Below are 23,268 nucleotides of genomic sequence, written 5' to 3' on the forward strand. Positions count from 1 at the left end.
ATGGTGTGAATTATAGGCCTGGTTCATGCATCGCTACAAAATAATTAACGAAAAGTTAAAAACAAAGTGGGAGCAAGTGAATATGCTGGTTCCCGGCCACTCGCCAGCTCCCACTGCAATAAACAACCCAGGGACTCTCCATCCCTGAGTAGTTTATTGTGACATCGAAACCCAGAACTCTGGGTTGTTGGGTGAGAGTCAACCCAGAGTTGGAACCCATTTTTTAACCCTGGCTTGTTTAGCTCTGCCCAGCTGCAGCAGAAGCCAGGAACCGGCACGCTCGCTCCTGCTTCTTTTTCAGCAACCAGTGTGCAACGGGCCATAGTATTTGGGGGCTGTATGTTTTTTTGTGCTTTCTTTGTATATGAAAAGAGCCCTGCTCAGTCAGACCAATAGTCCATCTAGACCAGAATCCCAATTCACATAGTAGACAACCAGAAGCAGGTCATAAAGGCAATGACTCTCCCTTGCTGTTGCCCTCCAGCAACTGGTATTCAATGGTATATTGCCTCTAAAGATGTAAGATCCATGTAGCCAGCGCTGCTAATAGCTGTTTATAGGTAAATTAATGGAGCATATTGCTAATCCCCTTTTAAAGCTATTTAAGCTAGTAGACTTTACCCCATTTTATGGCAGTAAATTTCATAAATTGATTATGGGACAGTAACACAAGTGAAGTCCCGGGGGTTTTTTCTGTCCCTTCCATCTCTAGGAACAGATTATAGATATCCAATAAAATACCATCTTTATCTAGTGCTTATTAGTTTTAAAGAAGCAACACACTCAGTAGTAAAAAAAAGTTACAATGGTAAGTAGTTTGGGTGGGTTGTTCTTTTGATAGCCATTTTAACATTGCTGTGAATTAAGTTCACATTGCTGTGAATTAAGTTGCTTGGCTTTTAGTTAACCAACATTTTTTTAATGTTACCATTTGCATTAAAGTTTTATCAGGTTCTGAGTTAATTTGTTTTCTTAATTATGCTGATAGGTCAGCACGATGGACCTCTGCCCCGGCAACATGCCGGGTTGTTGCCTGAATCCCTGATTTGGGCTTACATTGTGCAGCTCAGCTCTGCGTTGCGGACCATTCATACAGCAGGATTGGCCTGTCGAGTAATGGACCCCACAAAAATTCTGATAACTGGCAAAACAAGGTAACATCAACCATATTATGCTATTACATGGTTAACAACCAAGGCCTATGTATTTGGAGATTTGTAGTATCCTTTCAGAATTAGACTGAGGACAGATATAATGTTAGCTTGAACATTAACTAGGGTTAAAGTACTGGGAGGGGACTGCAGAACTGTGTGATACCTTCTTTAGCTCCTCCCCTTCATGTCTGAATCCCACCCCTGCCCCACCCAAGCTCCCACCTTGATGCCACCCCCAAGCTACCAGTTGTGTGGGGAGGGGGAAGATAATTTGTATATAAATCAGCTCTGGTAAGGGAGCATCTCATCCTGCTCCTTCATCCTAGTTAATGGCTGAGCACAGGAGATTGAAATGAGACTATTTTATGTCTAATTCTGCCATGTATCCCTTAGCCCAGCCTTCCCCAACCTCATGCCCTCCAGATGTGTTGGACTGCATCAGGTTGGGGAAGGCTGTCTTAGCCTGTGCATACATTAAGTTTCACAGTATTAAGTACAGCTTACTCCCAAGTAGGTGTGCCTGCAGTTCCAGCCATAATCTAGTAAAGTTAAGTGTCCAGTTGTGTAGAACAACTGCAGAACTGCTCTTTAAGAAATTTCTTTCTTTCTTTCTATACCACCCACTAGTCGAAGCTCTCTGGGTGGTTCGTTACACTTTTGAAGGGGTGTCAGTGGTAGTTCTTAACATGCCAACGTAATAAACAGCATGCATAGCATGAAAGCGTGGAGGAGGTGCACAAACTGACAAAATGTACAAAATTCCTACTGTTGATTGCCCAGGGAACACATGACGTTCTTAATTCACAGTTTTGGCTTAATTCATTCTCAAGCATCGCTTAGAGACAATGCACTGTACAAAACACCCTCTTTTCCTGTCAAGCTACTTCATGTGAATGTGCACAGTAGCTCGTGTTATGTGCGTTCTCCATTCAGCTCACATGAATTGTAACATACTTGTGTGTGCACCCTCACAATTTCATTAAACAATTGCCATTTATATCAATTTGTTAACTGGTGATGTAGCTCTAGAAGTTATACAATAAGTCTAACAGGGAAACAGAGGGGTTTTAAGACTTCTCTTTTCCTATAATGCTTCTGTCCTCAAGGTTGCGAGTGAACTGCGTTGGAGTCTTTGATGTGTTAACATTTGATAACAGCCAAAACAATCCACTGGCCCTAATGGCCCAGTATCAGGTAAGATCACAGCCCCTTTACACCATATTACTTGTTCACTGTATATTCATCAGTGATTATCTTGAAATATATGCCATTTATATTATGATTTTTACCTTCCTGTCTTTTTCTTTAAAACCATATGGTTTTGATATGTGAAGGCTCTTCTTTCCTCTGTATAATTGCTTTGTTTGAAACTTGCTATTGATAAACTTTCAGAAAATAGCCTTGCCTATTGGCAGCATTAAAAACTAAAAGATTTTACTTTGAACGTAAGTAGGGATCCCTCTTCATTTGTTGCTATTAAAATTTATACAGCAACATCAGTATACACAGCACTTTACAACATCTCAAAAGCCAAGAGTAGACCATTTCCTGCCCACAATGAGCTTATAATTTTAAAATCGGTGCTGGGGAAGACAACAGCTGGGGAGAAGGGATAAGTTTGAGCAAATGAAGTTTGCTCAAGGTTGGTTTTATGACAGTGTGAATAAATGAAGTGAAACTGTCCTCTCCCGGAGCAGCAAAAATAAGTCAGTGGGGGTAAGAGGAAATCTGGCGGACTCTTATAACTCATGTTAGTGAGAATAAGAAGACATCTTGAAGTGGATCCATGGAAAAGCCAAGGGAAAGGGGTAGGCAGAAGGTGACTTTCCTCCTTGCCCCCCCCCCCCCCCCGCAAGCCTGTCCCCACAAAAAGTTCTCCTGGGGTCGGGGGACCCTGCTGAATGAAGTGGGCTGTGACACAACAGGAATGATGGGGGAAATTGGGTGCTAGAAACTTTCATGAATGGAGTGGGAGGGGCCTCCACCTGATTTTCAGGGATCCCCTCCTTGCTCCTCGGCACCCCTGCCACACCACAGCCCACCCCATTTAGCAGCAGGGGGATGTCTCTCAGGAGAGCCTTTCAGTGGGGAGGAGAGGGCAGGAAAATCACTTTCTACCCACCCCCTTCTGCAGACTTTTCTCCAACCCATAATCTTTTTTTTAGCGGAATCACACTAACCCCTTCCACATGGACTGGAGAGCATGCAGGTTTGCCATACAATCTATTTGTTTTTCTTTATTCTTTTCTTTATTCTTCCCTTCCTGCTAGTGGGGGAACACTTCACCTTCCACCCAGTATCTGCTAACTAACAATGTATGTATTGTGCTTTTCAACAAAACTGCATGTTTTCCCTTCATTTGGAAAGCTTGATGGCAGACGAGTATGTCGGCATGAATTCTATGAAAAAAGGGCCAGTTGTTACTGTGAAGTATTGAATTTGACAAGCTAATACTTAATTGCTTTAAGATTTGAAACTAAAGCGCAACTGAATCTCAGTCTGAAATAGTTTTTGAAAAACTTTCTAAGTTTTGAATGATGTGAACTCACTTCAGATCTTCACCTGCATTACAAACATTTGCATGAGTGTGAGTATTGTTGTTTTATGAATGCTGCAGTCTCCCTGTAGCCAGTTGAAGGAAAAAAGGCAAATAGAGTTTAGGAGAAGATGTTTCTAGCATCAAGTAGCTACCAACTGTGTGAACCACTTTGCAGGAGTTTGTGAAATCATTGGATAGATAAATAGTGCCCACTGCACATCCAGCAGGAAAATCTGATGTGACCTGCATTAAAAATAGTGGTGTTGAATTTTGGACTTGAGTACATGTGGTGGGAGAGCTGGAGTATTACTTTGGGTATAGCCTTGTTCCTTTAAGCCACTCAGTCTCTCAAGTCTAAATCAGCGACTAAAAAATTTAATTTGACCCCCCGCCCCTTTGCCCACCTTCTCTGTCCAATATCATCCTCTCTAATAGTGAACTTGAGTGGTCAAGGGCTTATCAGTTTGGAAGGCAGATGGGGCCACACAAAAATAAGGTAGTTGTTTCTACCTACTTGGGAGTCCCTAGGCACGCAGAAGTATGCACATTTGTAAATAAAACAACTCCTTTTCTTTTAATGGCATGAGGAGGACCTGTGAAGTTCTCAGATGTACAGAATGCTGACATGTCAGTTTGGGTGGGGTAGAAACTGGATGAGGGGTGGGGGGAGAAGGAAAAGGCAATTAACCTGTTCAGACCCCTAACAGCTTGTAGTAAGTATCCTGAAGGGGGATTAACTTTGGGGGAGTTTGTGTGTGAGGTTAAAATACTCCCTGCCCTGCACTATATAAAGGTGTCTCAGGAGAAAGGAAAAGGGATACCTCTTCCCCTTTCCCGCTCTCCAAAATATCTCCCCTGCCCCATATTCTTTCTTAAATAGCTATTGAAACCATCAGATTTAGTCCCAAACCCAAGCCCTCTAAAACCGGAGTCCTAAATGTGACAATGACACCTGCGGGCACATCCAGTGGTGCCCACAAAGCTCTTCATGCCCTGCCCCCATTACATGTTTTAATAAAAACAGAAAACCTTTAAGGCACCAGGTTCTCCTTCCTGTTCTTGAACCTGCCAACTGTTCAGCAGGCAGGAGGAGAAAACAAACCAAAGCCATAGAGCGGGGAGAGAGGGGGAGGCTAGGAGGGGTAGAAACAATGAGGTAAAGGTGGGGGGAGAGAAATAGAGAAGCTGGAAGTGGAAAGAAACAGCAAGATAAAGGGGTGAGTGGGAGAGAAAGAGCAAGGCTGGGGGCTAGGAAGGGAGAGAAAGAAGAAGGCTAGGGATGGGGAAGGGAGAGAAATAGCATGGAAAGTGGGTGTGGGAGAGAAATAGCAAGGCTGGGAGTGGGGCAGAGAGCAAAGGGGAAAGGTCTGCATGGATGGAAGAAGATTGGACAGGCCAGGAAGCAACTCCTTCCATTTTCCCCTCCCTCGCAGACTCTAGCCTCACTATTTCTCTCCCACCCACCCTCCATGACAGCCATTTTGTGGTGCTGCCCACAGCAGTTTCTCAAATTCCCTAATATGCCCGCTGGTCCAAAAAGCTTGGGGATCCCTGCTCTACTATTATACAGTGGAAGAGGGCTCCTGTGGTGGATGTGGCTAGTCACATAATGGCTGTTGTAGGGGCCTGCCTAGTCAAGAGGCATGGGGATGGTGAGAGAAATAGCAAGACTAGAGGCTGACAGAGAGGGGGAAATGGAAATAATTGCTTCCTGGCCCACCCAGTCTTCTTCCATCCACGCAGACCTTTCTGCTTTGCACTCTCTCTCTCTCTCTCCACTCCCAGCCTTGCTATTTCTCTCCCCAACCACTTTCCTCATTGTTTCTCTCCTTTCTCTGCCCCTTGCCGCCTTATTTTTCTCCATTCCTAGCTCCAAGCTTGCTCTTTCTCTCCCATTCATCCCTTTATCTTACTGTTTCTCTCCACTCCCAGCCTCTAGCCTCACTAATTCTCCCTGCTTTCTTTACCTTGCTGTTTCCCCCCTCCCTTCTAGGTTCTAGCCTCTCTCTTTATCCCTTTACCTTGTTTTCTCTTCCTGCCTGCTAAACAGCTGATCAGCAGCGGGTTCAGGAACAGGAAGAAGAACCTGGCTCCATCAGGTTTTTCAATTTTTTATAAGAAACCTTTTTTTTTAAGAAGGTGGGGAATGAAAAGCTGTGTGGGCACCATTGGAGGTGCCCCTGGGTGCTGTGTCAGGGAACCCTGGTCTGGGCTACTCAGTTATTGAGATACATTCCATAATCTTCTGAAGTGTAAGACTGAATGTTGTCCTTCCTAGTCTCTCTGTAGGAATGAGAGCATCATGCGACTGCAACATTCTTTGATCCGGCCAGCATGGGGAGTTATGAGACCACAATGCAGGTCTAATATTTTTTAAACACACTGAAAAATATTATATTCATAGGTAATAAACCTCTCACAATTTGGCAGTGTTTTAAAAATAAATGGGGAATAAACAGTTCTCCGGTAGTTGTTCTATCTAGATAGCAATTGATATTTTTGATGGGTGAAGATAAAGATAGATGACTTTAAATGCGCTTGATATGGCAGAACAACTAAGAATATTAGCCTAATCACAGCACCATGAAAATAAAATATAATAAATTTCAACATATTTTCAATAACAATACATAACACTTGAGACTCTGGCCCATTCTCAGTTGTTTTAGCTTTACTCCAGTCCAGAAATGACCTAGCTGTGCAGCACTTGAGAACTTCATTGAGGATATCAAGCGGTGGTTTGATGGTTCAAACACAGAGGCTTACAGTTATCCTATGCAGGACGGGAGAAGCAGCAGAGGCGATCTTCACTTCTGCTCCTCCTCCCACCCTGCATTTTCACTAGACAGGCTTCTCTGCCAGTCTAGCAAAAGCATCTCAGAGGGGGAGGGAAGGAGGCTGGAGAGGCCTCAAGATAGTTTGTGTCCTTGTCCACTGAAATGCCTCCTTCCTTTGTCCTCGAGTTCCTCACCTTGGAGCGCAGCTGGTGCAGTTCTTTCTGTGCCAGCTGCGATGGGGAAGGGTGTCAGAGCACTGTTTCTGACCTTGGATCTGGGAATCTGAACTATCCTGTGGCCTTTCAGATGCTGTCTAGGGGCCATAAGATCAGTCCCTTATTGTCTCTTCTGTGCCAGTTTCACTTGGGAGTTTAAACGTTCTTCAGGCTGTAGAGTTAGGATCTAGCTTAGTTCCTGTTTTCAGAGCAGTGGTGTCCACCAGGGAACAATGTAGACACTAATTGAGCAAAATAATTTAAAACTTGAAGGGTTTCGTGAGTTCTGCTTCTTAGTAGTAGACACCTCTTGGATTATCTGATCCCAAAACCATTGGATTTTCTGAGAGAAGTCAAGGCTGTTGGGTAAACACATAACAAGTATGATACATTCTTATTGCTACAGCCATTTAGCAATACAATAACATTTTGATTTTGACATTCATGTCGTTGGTTTTAATTGGGTGCAGGCATCACACACACTCTTAAGAGTGTTTTGTTTCTCCAGGTTGATCCCATTGTGCTACATCCCATTGTACATTTAGTTAGGAAAGGGCAGAAGTTAGACATGGACTAAAAGAATGCATTGTTTCTTGCAGTCTATTTTTCATAGTCTGTTTCAGCCACATGAATAGAGACTGTCATACAGTAAATGGACATAAATAGAACCATAGATAGAATCAGAGGAGAAAACAAGAATTCAGAAGCAGGCAGAAACGTTGCAGTTGAGGGGGAAAATAAAAGAATACAACAAAAAGAAAAAAATGCATGGAGGTAAGAAACAGATACAAAACATGTGAAGAAGAAATGGGGTGGGGAAAAAGTTACTAAAGCATTCTTTGCAGCATGATTTCCAATTTAGTGGTGTTGTTGTTTTTTAAAAGCTGTGTTACAGTAGCAGGAAGGGAACAAAATCTTAGGTCATTCCACATGTAATTCTACACTTCCAAATTCTACTTATATGTGTTAATACTTAAATCTGCACAAAATAATTTATTTTATTCGTGTATTTCTGTGAATACATGTAGGCATAGTAAGGAATTATGCTAGCAATTCAATGGTTATGATTGCATTATAACATAATAAAAGTGAATCAAATTTAGCACATGAAATTGTATAGGACTGTACTGAACTACATATATGATAATCAGAAAATCTGAATTTAGAACCTTTTTATTGAGTGTTCTGTATCAAATGTGCTTCAATTGGAAAACAAATTCTCCTTTTCAACAGTAGTAAATTTTAAACAGGTATTTAACAGCTAACCCAATGCATTTTCTTAAGAACAAGCCCAGCTGTGTTTTTCTCCACTGAGATGTTTGAGTTCTGTTTAAATAAGTTTGCTTTACTTAAAATGGTGAGACTATTGGGAGTATAAAAGTGCTTGGTGATGCATACAGCGCTAACCTTTTTTATTGATGCCACTATAAAATTATGCACAGGTCAGAGTAACAAGCAGTCTTAGTATATTAGTATTGAGATAATACTGTATTCAAGGCTATATGTATCTGTGGTGCTCGTGTGTGTGTATGTATTTATATGACTTCTTTGCCTTTATTTCCCTTCATCTCAATCTCTTTAAGAAAGTATTATGTGGTCAATGTAACAGCTGTTTAATTTTCCTAAGTTTAGGATATTTCAGTTGCAGCAGTATCCTACAGAAATTTGGCTACAGCAGTACATGGTGGGTGGGTTCGGATGAGGACACATAAGAACATAAGAAGAGCCATGCTGGATCAGATCAAGGGTCCATCCAGTCCAGCATTCTGTTCACACAGTGGCCGACCAGCTGTCAGCCATGAGCAGGACACGAGTGCAACAGCACCTTCCCACCCATGTTCCCCAGCAGCTGGTGTACATAGGCATACTGCCTCTAATACTGGAGGGAGCACACAGCCATCAGGACTAGTAGCCATTAATACTGGTGGTTCACTGACATGCCCAGGTGGTTCACAATAAATATGGAGTACTGGTCTTTGGGGAAAATAGGATGTGCCTATGATGAGAATACACCTTTGAAGAAAGGATTGTGGACTGTGTCCTATAAATTTGAAACAAATGTGTACTTTCTTTAAAACAGACTAGTTGTGTGGGAAAGCTTCTTGAGCTTAGTGTTAGAGCCATATCCCCTCACCAAGAATGTGCGGGTTACTTTATTGGTTCATGGGCTTCTGTGAACAGAATGGGACTTTCCTATCTTTTCCTTTCCTCTGCAGCTGTTTGGACTTGCCCAAAATTCACCTGGAAATGGTGTGGGATATGTTGTGGAAGGCTGCAGATGTAAGGCAGAGTTGGCAGAAATCCCACCCTTGTGTGAGTGGAAGAGCAGCTTAGGTTCCAAGCCGTAATCGTTAAACAGATGGTTTTAAGAGATCACATCTTTGCAGAATGCAGAGCTCTGACTGTTATGTAGGTATGTCTTTACTGACAGCCTCTCTAGGAAAAATGTTGAAGATGCTCTGTTTTTAAAGTAAGTCTCAAAAATGATCTTTGGTAGATAGTTAATGATTGACCAAAATAGGCATTATACATGATTGTATAGTCAGCTGGATGAGTGTTAGAGTATGATAGTTGGCTTTATTCAGTTTTATTTCTATTTGCTCTACTTTATGAATGCTATAGCTGCCCTGTAGAGAGTGTAAGGGAGAAAATGTGTTCAGCAGAAGGCAGTTTTAGTGCCAAAAACCCACTAAATGTCTGAACTACTTTACAGGAATCGGTGTTGATCATCAGGTACAGCGGTGCTATCTGTTATGAATTTAGTAGGAAAAACTGGTGTGCCCTTAGTTGTCATGTTTGCTTACCTCACAAGTACTTTATAACTGATAGATAATACTTCCCAAAAATTAATGAAAGCTCGTAAGAAGAAAATATTTCCATAGATATGGAACATGGGTTAGGGAGAGAGTTCTAACTGGAACCGGACTTGGCTATACTGCATGCTACTTACTAAAATAAATCTGTGAGATAAAGTGGGTGTCTGCTTTTATGAGGATACATTGTTCAACTTTGAGAATTACTTTAAGTAGTTCATGCCTAAAATATTCATATCTATTTTAAAGTGCTAGGAAAGCCCACAATATATTGCCGGCCCTGATGAATTTACTTGTTTTTCCTCAGCAAGCGGATTTGATTTCCCTTGGGAAGGTTGTGTTGGCTTTGGCTTGCAATTCTTTGGCAGGAATTCAAAGAGAGAATTTGCAGAAAGCTATGGAACTGGTGACAATCAACTATTCCTCTGATTTGAAGAATCTTATTTTGTAAGTTACTTTGAAGTGAACAGCAACTCTTGTAAAAACTAGATTAACATGTGATAGTATAATTGTTTTCTAGAAAATGTGTATGTATATAATCTGCTCTAACGTGATTGCTTTTGCATCAGAATAACATTAATATGAAAGGAATTCTTCATAAACATGGAAAGATGGAAGAATCCCTTTTGTGGAGGTGTCCAATGAAAATATATTCACTCACCTAACCCAGGAACACAGGGTTCCATCCAACATCATGTGAACAGACTTCAGCTCATGCAACAGGATTTCCCCTTCCTCTGTGCACAACCAAATCTACTCTGGAAGGTCCCCAACCCTCCAGAGCAGATTTTCAGGTGTGCGGGGGGGGGGGGGAGCTGCAGGGGGAGGAGGAATGCATTCCACCAGCGGTTTCCATTCTGCTGGCAGACACAGGACTGGATACAACCCACTGTGTAGTATTTCAGGGTTCGGTTGAAAGAGTCAGATTAATTTTCAATTTTTGCTTTAACTATCGCTAATTAGTTTTAAAATGCTCTTTTCCTTAACCCAAAACATTTGGCAGTCTTCAAAACCTCTGAGGTTACTTGTGTGTATGGTTGCTGGCTCCCAATGTATGTATGTATACCTATATAGCATAATAAGTAGCATTAGACCTGGGTTCAAATCCCCACTCAGCCATGAAGCTCATTGGGAGACCTTGAGCCAGTCACAGTCTCTCTCGGCCTAACTTATCTCACAGGGTTGTTGTGAGGATAAAAGGGAGAACCATGTGTGTTGCCTGAAGTCCTTGGAGGGAGAGCAGGATAAAATGAAAAATGAAATACAACTTTACTCTGCATCAGTCACATTTAGCCCAGCATAGCATCATAATATCAATCCAGAATGCTGTTGCATAATGTTGTTATTCACATAACAGCAGTGCTCTTTAGAGTGAGTATTTAACTGGCACCAGTAACTGTTCAGTTCAGACAAAACTTGAGAATATTGAGGATGCTATGTATTCTATCTAAGATCTTAGTTGAAAATATTTTCCAGCATGAAACTCAATTAAATTTTGCTGTAGAATAAGAATGTAGATATACTTAGGGCGCAATCCTATGCATGTTTAGACAGAAAAAAAGCTCTACAACTCCCAGCATGCCCCAGCCAGTTATGCTGGCTGGGGCATGCTGGGAGTTGTAGGACTTTTTCTGTCCAAACATGGCATAGGATTGTGCCCTTACTGAACATAGACATTATACTCTGTTTGCATTACCACATTCCCTAGAATTGGTGCTTAATGCAACATTGCTTTAACAATTACCTTGGAAGTCAAGGGCAGTAAGAAATTGCAGAATAATATTTAAATGTATGTTCCATGACAATCCATACTGAATACAAACATGTTAAATCATAGAAGCATAGGAAGTTGTATCTAGCCCAGTATTGCCAACACAGACTGGCTCTCCAGGGTTTCAGGCAGGAGCCTTTCCCAGCCCCTCATGGAGATACCAGGGATTGAAGCTGCAACTTTCTGCATGCATAGCAGGTGCTCTACCACTGAGCTACAGATCCTTCAGTTGCCTTCGCTGCAGATTAGAGATGCCTGTAAAAACCATGCAAAATAGTGGCACAGGTACACACGCACACTAAGAATAAAGGAATAGGGTGCCTCTGAGCATATGCTTAAACCAGGAATTTGTGGTTGGTACCAGAACCAAGGTCACAAGTCCTTTCACACAGAAAACCCACTCCTAGTTTTCTCCCAAGCATTCTTTTTCAGCAGTATAATTTTGGAAGGGTGGGGGGACTTCTTAGTTGTTGCTCCTGTTAGACAAGTGGGAGTTAAAAGAAACTCTTGCTGATCTACTTCAAATCACCCAGATCTTCTTCTTTTCTTTTTTGAAAATACTTTTTATTCTATTTTTTATCTTTATAAATGAAATAAACAGTACCAACAACCTAGTCATTATCTACAGTTTCCAACAATACAGTACTCTTAGGAGGACACAGCAGTAACGAAAAAGAAAAAATAAACAGAAGAAGGAAAAGGAAGAAGAAAGCAAGAAAGAAAAAATATTAAAAAGTTACTTAAAAGGATTAAATTTAAATGCCATTACAAACAAACTTCAAATATCATTCTACTTAAAAGTTATACCTATAACATTGCCAATATTACAATTTAGTACAGCATAGATAATCAACCTTACATTTCAATATCATATCATCAGTGTTATAGCAAGGGCGCAAGCCTACAATTCATTTCCAATAACCATAATTGCCCTTCAGTTAACATATAATAGTAAAGCTTAACAATTTAACCAGCCAAAAATGTTACTAATCAAAGTCTCATAATAATGATAGTAATAATAATAAAAAGGAAGGAAATTAAAAAGGATAAGTAATAATAATAACAAATCACTAATAAATTTTATGCTATCTATATTTTAGATAGTGTCATTTCTAAATTTATATACGAATGTATACATATCTATACACACACAAACAGGAATTTTATTATACAGTATATCATGTCTAATATAAAAAAAGAGGAAGTAAGAAAAAGAGAGAGAGAGAAAGAAGGGGATATATGTAAACAGTCCTCTGGACTGGCATACTGCCCAGACCTTATAACCCAAACAAATCCGAAGAACAATGATAGTTGAAAAGTTCCCAGCTCATGAGGCTGGGGGAGATGTCTCCTGTGCCTAACTTTGAATGCCAGCTAGCCAAGCCTCCGCCATTTCATGATTTAAAAACTTTTTCATCTGCCTTTCAAAAAGAATGCAAAATATAGCAGGGTATTTGATATGATTTTGCAGATTCATTTGTCTTGCCTGATTCCTCACCTTGGTAAATTGCCTTCTTTTGTCAGCGATTTCTTTAGTGTAATCTGGAAATAACATAACTTTGTCTCGTGTTGGCCCCCCAAAATGTTCTCCCAGTTCTTTTGCCAAGTGCAAAATATGATTTTTTGTAGAAACTCTTGCAAATTGAACTATAACAATATAGGCAGTCCCTTTGATGCCACGAACTGGACCTGGAACATGGTATGCATGCTCAATATTGAGTAAATAATCAGATGGCAGAGCGTGTAGCTCATGCAGAAATTTATCCAAGAATTTAGACAAACTTATATCAACAGGCAGATCTTTGATACCAAGGATACACAGATTCACTCTACGAGTTATTATGCCTCCAGTTGGGAAATTCTCACAGGCAGGATATTATAGGAGGCATGCGTAATATTATAGGAGGCTGTGCCGTCTCTTGCACAGGCACCTGGTCTTGGAGAGCATTAACCTTCAATTCCGTCTTTTGCAAAGAGCTGTTAATTAAATCCACAGCCCCTTGAAGGTTAGTAATAGAATCTTGGATTGTATCCAGCCTCTTAGCCTGTTCTGCTAATTGAGAAAACAAAGTTTTTATCAGAGCCAGCAACTCCTCTACATCTCTGGCATCTTTAGAAACCTTTGCCAAGGGAGGGGTTGGGGGAGTTGGCGGTGATCCCATGGCTTTTTTCCTTCCCCTTGATGCTGCCATCCTCCTCTTCCATAAAGAAAGAAAGCAAGTAAGTATAATTACAAACAAACAGTCACTTCAACAGATTTTGCAGGTCCTCAGATATTGTTGGTATTTTTAATTCATAAATACTTTTGGAGCTCATCAGCCCTGAAGTCTCCTAATTACATAGGAGTTTCAAAACAGCTTTGAGTAGATGACGCTCGGAAAACTGCCCTTAGAGTCAAGCTCTTCTGCTGCTCTGCAAAAGGAGTTGTTCTTCCAAGATCTTATCCAGATGGTACTCTAGCTTCCCCTTTTAATTCCAGGGGAAGATGAAAAGGTTTTTCAACCTTTTAAAAGCTGTTTGAGGAGGTGACCTGCAGAGCAGGATGCTTGCCAGGGCAATATGGCTCCTACCAGAAGTCAACTCACCCAGATCTTCCAGTAGATCCCTTACTTCTGCTCACCCGTGTTCTGTAGAATATGAAGTAGAACTTTGTTCCAGATTTTTTATTTATAGATTAATAGGATAACCTTTCACTGGCAGAGCTTTTCTTATTAGAATGAAGCCCAATACTTAAAGTAGCTTATAAAAAATTGTCTTTGGTAGGTATTTGCTGACTGACCAAAACAGGCTTCGAAGTGTAAATGACATCATGCCTATGATTGGTGCAAGATTCTATACTCAGTTGGATGCTGCCCAAATGAGGAATGATGTGATAGAAGAAGACCTTGCAAAGGTACATTACTATATTCTATCAAATATTGCACAGCGCAGTTATTAAAATCAAACGCTCTTTCCTGCAGTGGTTATTGACATTTTAATAACTGACATTACTTAGTCAAGGCATTTTCAGGATACCTTAACTACAGTGAATAATTCTGTAGGGATATCCAAAAGGCTTGATGGTCATCTCAGCTGAGTTTGATAGCATGTGTTTGCTCTATAGAGATGAAAGCTAGAAGCTTCATCCTTCATTTCTAATAATAATCAGATACTAATGCCCATTTGAGTACAGAAAATGTATGAAAGTAGGACATGTGCATTGTTTGTGTATGTTTGGAAAGCTGCTGTTGGTAGCAGGTTCCCAAAGTTTATGCATGCAGCTAATGTGTGCTAATGAACTTGAGCACGCTACGGGAGAGAGCGGAGGACAGGAAGGCCTGGCGTGCTATGGTCCATGGGGTCCCGAAGAGTCGGACATGACTGAATGACTGAACAACAACAAATGTGTGCTGTCATTTATGTTTATGTACATGGCTTTTCTCCCTATGGCTGTTTAAATGTCATTTGGGAAGGTAACCTAACTTCGCTAGATCTGATCGGTGGGTTTCTAGCCTCTGAGTCTCACCAACTTCACAAAGACATAAATGCATATTCATGTGCTTCCTTGGTTAATCCTATTTAGAGATTAACAATGGATATGGTAAAAGTTTTCACTTGTCATTGCCTTTGTAAAAGAGAGATAAGATGTGAGTTAGCTCAGTGAAAATACTAACTTGTGAATAACCAACTTGTTGTGCAGTTGTTTTCAAATAATTGTACAAATTTCAGTTCAGAATGGGTCTTGGAGGCATGATGGAAATCTGTGTCAGGTATTACAATATGGACTTCTGAAAAATGCGAGCAAATCTATTTCTTGGAGTGTAGCAAAGTGAAAGTACATTGGGGCTTCTGAAGAAGACATTGTATTAAAATATCCCTATACTCCATACTGGGGCCGCGGTGGCTTAGTGGTTAAGACGCTGAACTGCAGACCGGAAGGTCGGCAGGTCAGCAGTTCGAGACCCGAGGGCCGCGTGACGGAGTGAGCTCCCATCTTCAGTCCCAGCTCCTGCCAACCTAGCAGTTCGAAAGCAAGAAACTGCAAGTAGATAAATAGGTACCGCTTCGGCGGGAAAGGTGACAGCGTTCCGTGCACCTCGGTGTTCAGTCATGCCGGCCACATGACCACGGAAGCGTCTTCGGACAGCGCTGGCTCTTCGGCTTAGAAACGGGGATGAGCACCGCACCCTAGAGTCGGACACGACTGGTTGGGGACACCTTTACCTTTACCTTTTTATACTCCATACTAGTTTTGTCACCACTGACCATCCGTAAGAGAAGTGTAGTTGCTTGCTCTTTCCCCAAAGTTCTTTTTCCAAAGACTTGGAATGTCTCTCTTCACTTGTCAAGGAAGAATAAACAGTAACCACCTCCCTGGCTAGGAGACTATTTAGTAAAATGGATTAAGGAGCCTTTGTCAGAAATAAAGAAACCTAGATTGTTAGGATTTTTTAAAATTGGATTTCTATCCTAATCAAGATGGCTAATCTTGTAGGTGTTCTACTAAGTTATGATCTTCTGTGTTGTATCTTCATATGTACTGGTTCATCCTGTTCTATATGGGTTTGCACTCCCCTTGAACAGGTATGTAGTTTGGGGGTATTGCTTGAGCCAGCACGTTCCCTGGATGCTCAGGTGGCAGCAGTAACTAGGAATAATTTCTATCAATTCCAGCTGATACATGCACTGCAGTCTTTCCTAGAGAAGGCAGTTTCAGTTACCTCCAGACTATTGTACTGCATTTTACATGGGTCTGCCTTTGGAAACAGTCCCAAATGCCAGGTTTTTGTCTGGTGCTTGCATGTCAGAACATAAAAGCCCAAGCTTATCTCTTCTCCATTGACTTCCCATTTGCTTCTGAGCTCAATTCAAAGTGCTTTTTCTAGCCTTTAAATTCCTAAATTGCTTGGGACCAGTTTACCTTAGGGATGGCTTGCTCCTGTGTATTCCTGCCCAAGAATTAAGATCTATGTCAGAGCCTGCTTTTGGTGTCACCTCAAGGATTTGGTAAGTGAGCATGAGAGACAAGCCCTCTTCTGTGTTGGTGCCGTCAGTCTGGAATGCTCTCCTGACTGAAATCCATCTTTTGCCAGAAATTTAAGACACTTTTATTTTGACTGACTTTTAACACCTAGTTTTATTGCTGCTAGTTTTGATATGTAACATCTTTTCTCCTTGCTGCAGTTAGGTTCCCCCCCCCCCAAGCATTGATTGTATTCTGTGCTTGGTTGTTGCTTTTAGAAATCAATTGGTTGGTGTGTTTGTACATTTTACTGATTTATATTAGGTTGCATCCAGACAGGCAGAGCAATCCTACAGTGTGAGGGAGGGAAAATCTGAGGCTGGCAAACCACCTTTTTCTATGCCCTGGTGGACTTGCACCGGGGCTGGCATAATTTTGCCGTCAGTTTGGGGGGCATGTTGGGGGAACAGGAGGGCTTTGGATTCAATGGATCCAAACCTTTTCCCAATCTGCCCTCTTTTGCCCTCTCCAAGGTCAGTGATATCACAGAGGCAAGGGCTGCAGGGGTTTCTGAGCTCGCAACAGGGAAGCTTACAAGGATGGACTTCCTTTTCCAAGAGCAAGCCTCCTCCTCTATCCTATGGCCACTGGAATGCTCTCCCAGGGATAATAGGATTGCCACCTTAGTTAGTTGCACTTGAGTCCCATTGAAATGAATGGGACAAGTTAGTCATGACTTAAGTTTAACTGACTTAGTCTGGATCCAGCTCTTTATATGGTTTTATGATTGTGCTGAACTTTCAGTAGAAGAGCTGGCCGTTGTTATAATTATTATCCAAGTTTTATTTTTCTCTTAAATCTTGTCTCCTAGGAGGTTCAGAATGGAAGATTATTTCGTCTTCTTGCAAAATTGGGAACAATCAATGAGAGGCCAGAGTAAGGAATTCAGCATTTTCTGCATCACAATGTTCTATAAAAGGGCATCACAAAGAGAGTCTGAGTGTTCAACTGTGATGATGGATTTGCAAAATATAGAAGCATCTGAAAGATGAGCTAGCCCACTTTGATGAATTTTATAGCACACAGACCAGAACATTCTTGTATATGAATATATATTTACCACTCATGCCCTAGATGGATAATAGCATCCTGGTTTGAGGCATGTCTGGAGGCAGAGAATAATTAGTGCAAAGTGATGTTTCTTAAGAGATCTTATTCCATATTTTGGCATATTTGCGAGCCTTAAAACTTAATTTTAGAACTCCCAACTAATAGTGCATTTTGGGGAAGGTATTTCAGTTTTTTCTCCCAATAGCAGTAAATATCCTCCAAGTGCATATAGTGCTACAGTGCCAATTCTGGAGACTGGGAACAGTAATTGATATTTGTAGAGATTGCATTCTCCTGGATGCTGTAAGTCTAACCACAATAACTAACGATACCAAATGTAAAATAAAGTACAAGAATATTTCATACCGAGTGTGGGAAGCTACAGAACAGTTCACATGAAAACCTCATTGATCTTGTTTTCAAAATCAACCAAATTATTATATTCAGGGAAGACTATGTAGCATAGCTGATTTAAAATGGTTTTGGCCCCATGAAGAGATTTTATCATTCTAAACCTTGTGAACTGAAGGATGATACGTCACTCTTTTCTTAATTTGTATGTTGCAGAAACTTGGTACAAAGCCAAAACATCTTCAGATAATACTTAGCATGAGTTGTTTATGAATTTGTACTCTTAATAAGAAACACAAACATTCTGTTTCATGATAGATTTCAGAAGGACCCGACGTGGTCAGAAACTGGAGACAGATATCTCCTGAAGCTCTTTAGGGATCATCTTTTCCATCAGGTGACAGAAGCGGGTACTCCCTGGATAGACCTCAGTCATATTATCTCTTGTCTTAACAAGGTAAACTAGAACTACTGTATTTTACATTCCTTGCAGAGTAATTCTGTATTAATTCTGTTGTCTTTCCTGTTCACTTCCTGTTTAATTGGTATGCAAGCAAGTTATCACTTAAAGAGCCAGTGTGGTGTAGTGGCTAGAGTGTTGGACTGGGAGTTGGGAGATCCAGGTTCTAGTCCCCACTCAGCCACGGAAGCTCACTGGTTGACTTTGGGCCAGTCACAGACTCTCAGCCCAACCTACCTCACAGGGTTGTTGTTGTGAAGCTAAAATGGAGAGGAGGAGGATTATGTACGCTGCCTTGGGTTCCTTAAGGAGGAAAAAAGGCGGGATATAAATGTAATAAATCAAGCAAGCAAGCAGGTTATGGCTCCCAAACTGGTCTTTAGCTGTGGCCAGTCTATGCATGGTGGCACTGTCAGATGCCCTACACATTAGATAGGTGCTTCAGTGGCTGCATCAAAAGTCGCTGGTGGCTACATACAAGAGACATTGGCCTGGTTCAGATGTAATGCTAAACCACAGTTTAGTGCTATAGGACTGAGCCTGGATGAACCTCAAGCTCACACGGTCATCTCTCCTCCTCAATCATGCCAGTGAAGAGGAGATCGAAAGCATCTGCTTTTGTTTTTAAATTAACCATGATGGTTTGTTACATCTGACAAGGACAAAGTGTGCATAGTCTTTAAACTATGGCTTATTGAAACAAGACAGGATCAAGCTATGGTTTCTGATCCTGGTTTATTTCAATCAACTTGTTTAAACTAACCGCAGTTTACCCTTGTTAGTCGTAGCAACAAGCAACAGTTTAAAACTGGATGCTTCCGGTCTCCTCCTGTGCCAAAGGAGGAAGGGAGAGTATGCGAGCCCAACAGTCACCCAGGACTGTTCCCATAATGCTGAAGTAAGGAAAGTCATACATCCGAAACAGGCCTATGCATGGTGTAGAGAAAGTGCGTAGGGAGACGTTGCTTGTTCTCTTTCAACACTAGAAACCAGTATCATCCAATGAAGCTGAATGGCAGGAGAGTCTAGCCAGATAAAAGGAAGAAGTACTTTATGCAGGGCATAGTTAAACTGTGGAATTCGCTACCACAGCATGTAGCAATAGCTACCCACCTGGACAGCTTTAAAAGAGGATTAGACAAATTCATGGAAAATAAGGCTATCATTGTCTATATATATCTTACCTCTGGTATCATGGGCAATATGCCTCTGAATACCAGCTTCTGGGGAACACGAGCAGGAGGGTGCTCTTGCACTCATGTCCTGTTTGTGACCTTCCCATTGGCATCTGGCTGGCCACTATGGAAACAGAATGCTGGACTAGATGGGCCTTTGTTTTATCCAGCATGGCAGTTCTTACATTCTTTAATTCAGGGTCCATTAGATGGTGTCACACAGTGAACTCCTTCACCAGATTTAGACTTGAAGAAGGAAAATGCTCCATGCAGCAACACTAGACCACTCCCTGTCTTTTCCCTGTAATTTTGCCTTCAAGCTAGTTCAGTTGTATGGTTTCTGTAGTAGTACAGTTTGCTACTGGGCTTGTACCGCTTCAGGACGCACATGAGGGATTGCTTAAGCTTTCTACGTGCTGGGAGATTTTGAATTAGGAGTCATTTCAAACAAGCGATCACTTGTATGCAGTCAGAGGTGGTACATACCCACAAAAGTTCTGTACTGTGTGCCTGCTTAAATGTTTGGATAGTGCTGAAGATTCATATTCTGTATAATATTTGATCTGCAGTTTTGAATGCTTTCCCCAGCTTCTAGGTGATGGTAGATTAAAATTTCTTTCCTTTCACATTGTTGTTGGGCCTGAGTCACCTGTGTTTTAGAAACAGTAACTCATTAGTTAGATTTCCATGATAAGCAGTTGCTGGAGGTTTTCTTTGACCTGGACTGTGGCTTTTCATCTTATTTATTTATTTATTTATTCATTCATTCATTCATTCATTTCATTTCTATACCGCCCAATAGCCAAAGCTCTCTGGGCGGTTCTGTACAATGGCAAATAACGACACTGTTTTAACAGGAATGTTGTGAGGATGAATGAACAAAATTGTAGCCTTTTGTATGCCAAAACTGCTATTGAAGTTACTAGTATCCTTATTATTTATGATATCAAGCACTACTATATGAATATGCATGAGGTTTTCTGCGCTTTGATTTCAGCTAGATGCTGGTGTGCCAGAAAAAATAAGCCTAATTTCCAGAGATGAGAAGAGTGTACTTGTGGTAACATATAGTGACCTAAAGCGCTGCTTTGAAAATACTTTTCAAGAACTGATTGCAGCCGCGAATGGCCAGTTGTAGTACTTGCTGAAAGCATGCAGGACATTGCTGAGGAACGTAACCAGTAGCAAATTGCACTACAGCTGATTGTCGTCATCTCATTTCACATTTCGGGAAACAAAACAGCAGGAGATGTTGCACTTCAGTCAGGTACACTGTTACTTGAAGGGAAGAATGTTTTTGCTTACCCTTGAGCTCTGGCTGCCATTGGAGGCTTTATCTGTGAAGAATTTATTTTAAAATAAGGAACACATCAGGGCCATGATGTTCCTGCTTTTATTTTTTCCACTCGTATATGCACTAATTTTAATTTTTTTAAGACTTTCTGATCTCTGATGTTTTGCCGCATTGGATACGTACTAAGGGAATCTCTTTGCAAGGACATTTCTGGGATAATCCTTTTGTTTGCCACTGAGTATACTGCAGAATTTATTTGTTTTGATATTATTTGCACCCCAGAATACTATAAAGGACCAGGTGAATAATTTCATAGAAACTGTGTTCTGTAAACTACAGTGTAGCTTGTAACCTTTGTAAAACTGTGTCATATGTCATCCACTCTTAGATTAACTGATCAAACCAGAAGGTGCATATTTTTAAAAAAAATATCAAGTAAGGTTATTGTAGGAACATCACATATGAAATCCCCTTTTCTTTGGTTGAAGCTTTGTCTACGCAAAACAGCACCATTTGAGACCTGTAACTTCAGGAGCATATCCAAATTGCTCTAAACACAGCCAGCGCCTTTTAAATAAAATACCTGTTTGTATATTTTCCTGCTAATCAGATGCATTTACATTTATGCAATTTTTAATAGAATTTTTATAAGACGTTGTGTTACAGGCCTGAGGTTTCAGGAGTGTATTCCTTTAAGTTACTTATGGTATACTTTTTTTTTTGTATAAAGTTCTGTTCTTTGAACCACAGCTTTATTATGGTACTTTACACTGGATACAGATACGAAGACACTGTTCAGAAGATTAACTACACACAGCAGTCGTCTGGCATCAAGAGTGTTTGAAGTTTTGTAGCCTGGTTCTGGAGCAATGATGGTCTGCTGTGCCTTTGCAGTCACTGCTTAGCCCAAAGTAATATTACTTTTGATAATACTCAACACATGAATATCCAGTTTTCAAGTTTGGATTCCACCCTTCCCCCCACGGCCCCCAATTAACTTTGTGATACTGGATCCACAGTTGTCTGCAAGCTTGGGTATTCAAGGGAATTTGTAGTAGAACACCTACGCTTTGATACTGAAGACTGCCAAATACGTAGAACTATTTTTTTCCTTTCTTAAAGCGGTAGTGAAGACTGTGTATATCTGCATCCTTTCCCCAGCACTGAATGTTCAATAGCACTGGGTGCTCACCATGAAGAAAATGTGGAAACTTCTCCAAAAGGTGTCAGGACTGCCTCAAAGCACTTGCAACTGATGTTACTGGCATCCATTTTATTAATTCTCAGTATTTGTAATTTCAGATAAATTTTTAATAATTCTCTCCAGTTTTATAAGCTTTAATAATGACACTCCTACTTTAGATTTGCCTCAAGAAAAGCAGTGCTCTTCATAACGAAGGCTTTGGAAGACTAGGGACACCCTTGGCACCTTTTCATGAGACATGGTGGCACCTGCAATTGGTAGCATCAATTGATGAGCTTAAATAAATAAAATCAATTACCATTAATCTGGAAAAAGTTTTAAGTAGAGCATAATGTTTAATATTCAGAGAATAACAGTTGCCATAATATTGTTCTTTTTTAACGTCAAAAGGAACAGGGACTTTGAGATATGAATATGGCAAACCAGTCTTTTATCATTAGCTCATGTATTTGAGGAAGAGCAGCTGTCTTTTATATGTTTTTGAAAAATCATATTGTAATTCTTTTGTACAAAAAAAAGTAGTACTTGTATTCTAGAAGAAATATTGAATGCTTAATTTATAAGCGGGCTGAGGTTTATTTTTTTCCTTTTTCCCACTATTGTTTTCTTTGAAAATGAAAGGGGATCATCTCTTCAGTTGCAGAAATTGGGAACCTTTGACAGATTATTTTGTGGACCAATATTTTGGGAAAAGCAAAGGCAGGGGTAATGCAGGGCTTCAATCTCATCCTCGCTATACCAGCAAGATCCACCTCTTAAAAGTTGCGTTTTGCAAATGTTTGTCAACACACGTGTCCATTGCTTTAGCCCCAGTAATCTCAGGACTTGGTTTAAAGGTTAAAAAAATAAAAAAGAGCAGAAAGCCAATACATTTCCATAAGTAAATGCCATCCAGGAAATATTTGCTGTTGGGTAATGCATAGAACAATGTGGATTTTATTTTATTTGGTCCATGTTTTGGAATTTTCTGTTTTGGTGTTTTTTGGGGGGAGAACCTACTCCAATATAATTCCATTTAGAAGGCTGTCCAGAAACTAGTATGTTCCATTCATAGGAAGAGTTATGTATGTAATCCCTAAAACAGAGCAGCAATTTAAAAAATATCTCAATGCCTACTTTTTCCACATGGGGAAACAATTCTGACCTTCCTATCTTTACAGTCGAAAGCACAGAAAGGACAACCTTTTGAAATCATGTGATGTTAGTTCATTTAAATTTTCTTATCTGTTTTAGGTTGCTTGTTTGGGTTTGGGTTTTTGCTACACTGTAGATACTTTTGGGGTACATAAGGTTTTTTTGTTCATTTTGCCCTTGTTCAAGTAAAATTTTAGATGTGAACAACTTCCCCTAAAAAGCACCAGTATGTTACATTCTGATGTCATGATCCCACTATGTGTTACCTTTTAATCCTGTTTTTCATGTGTACAGCAGTATTTTTAATAAAGAATACCAGAAATAACATA

General features: G+C 40.6%; 1 protein-coding gene across 11 annotated transcripts in view; it reads left to right on the plus strand.

Annotated features, from left to right (window-relative positions):
- Nucleotides 1-23,268, plus strand: part of PAN3 (poly(A) specific ribonuclease subunit PAN3) — an 88,379-nt gene extending 65,111 nt beyond the window's left edge. For 10 of the 11 annotated variants that reach the window (XM_084842931.1, XM_084842935.1, XM_084842932.1 and 7 more), the window contains 7 exons: nucleotides 989-1,154; nucleotides 2,261-2,348; nucleotides 9,806-9,945; nucleotides 14,033-14,162; nucleotides 17,083-17,147; nucleotides 17,991-18,129; nucleotides 20,305-23,268. In XM_084842931.1, coding sequence (XP_084699057.1) covers nucleotides 989-1,154; nucleotides 2,261-2,348; nucleotides 9,806-9,945; nucleotides 14,033-14,162; nucleotides 17,083-17,147; nucleotides 17,991-18,129; nucleotides 20,305-20,445 — 869 coding nt within the window. In that variant the 3' untranslated portion in view covers nucleotides 20,446-23,268. Of the gene's footprint in view, nucleotides 1-988; nucleotides 1,155-2,260; nucleotides 2,349-8,901; nucleotides 9,099-9,805; nucleotides 9,946-14,032; nucleotides 14,163-17,082; nucleotides 17,148-17,990; nucleotides 18,130-20,304 lie in introns of all 11 variants that reach the window. The other variant, XR_014789014.1, reaches the window with a different exon arrangement.

Source organism: Heloderma suspectum, chromosome 3 (assembly GCF_057233095.1).
Source record: "Heloderma suspectum isolate Gila_16-S chromosome 3, 16-S_ref, whole genome shotgun sequence".
Taxonomy (NCBI): domain Eukaryota; kingdom Metazoa; phylum Chordata; class Lepidosauria; order Squamata; family Helodermatidae; genus Heloderma; species Heloderma suspectum.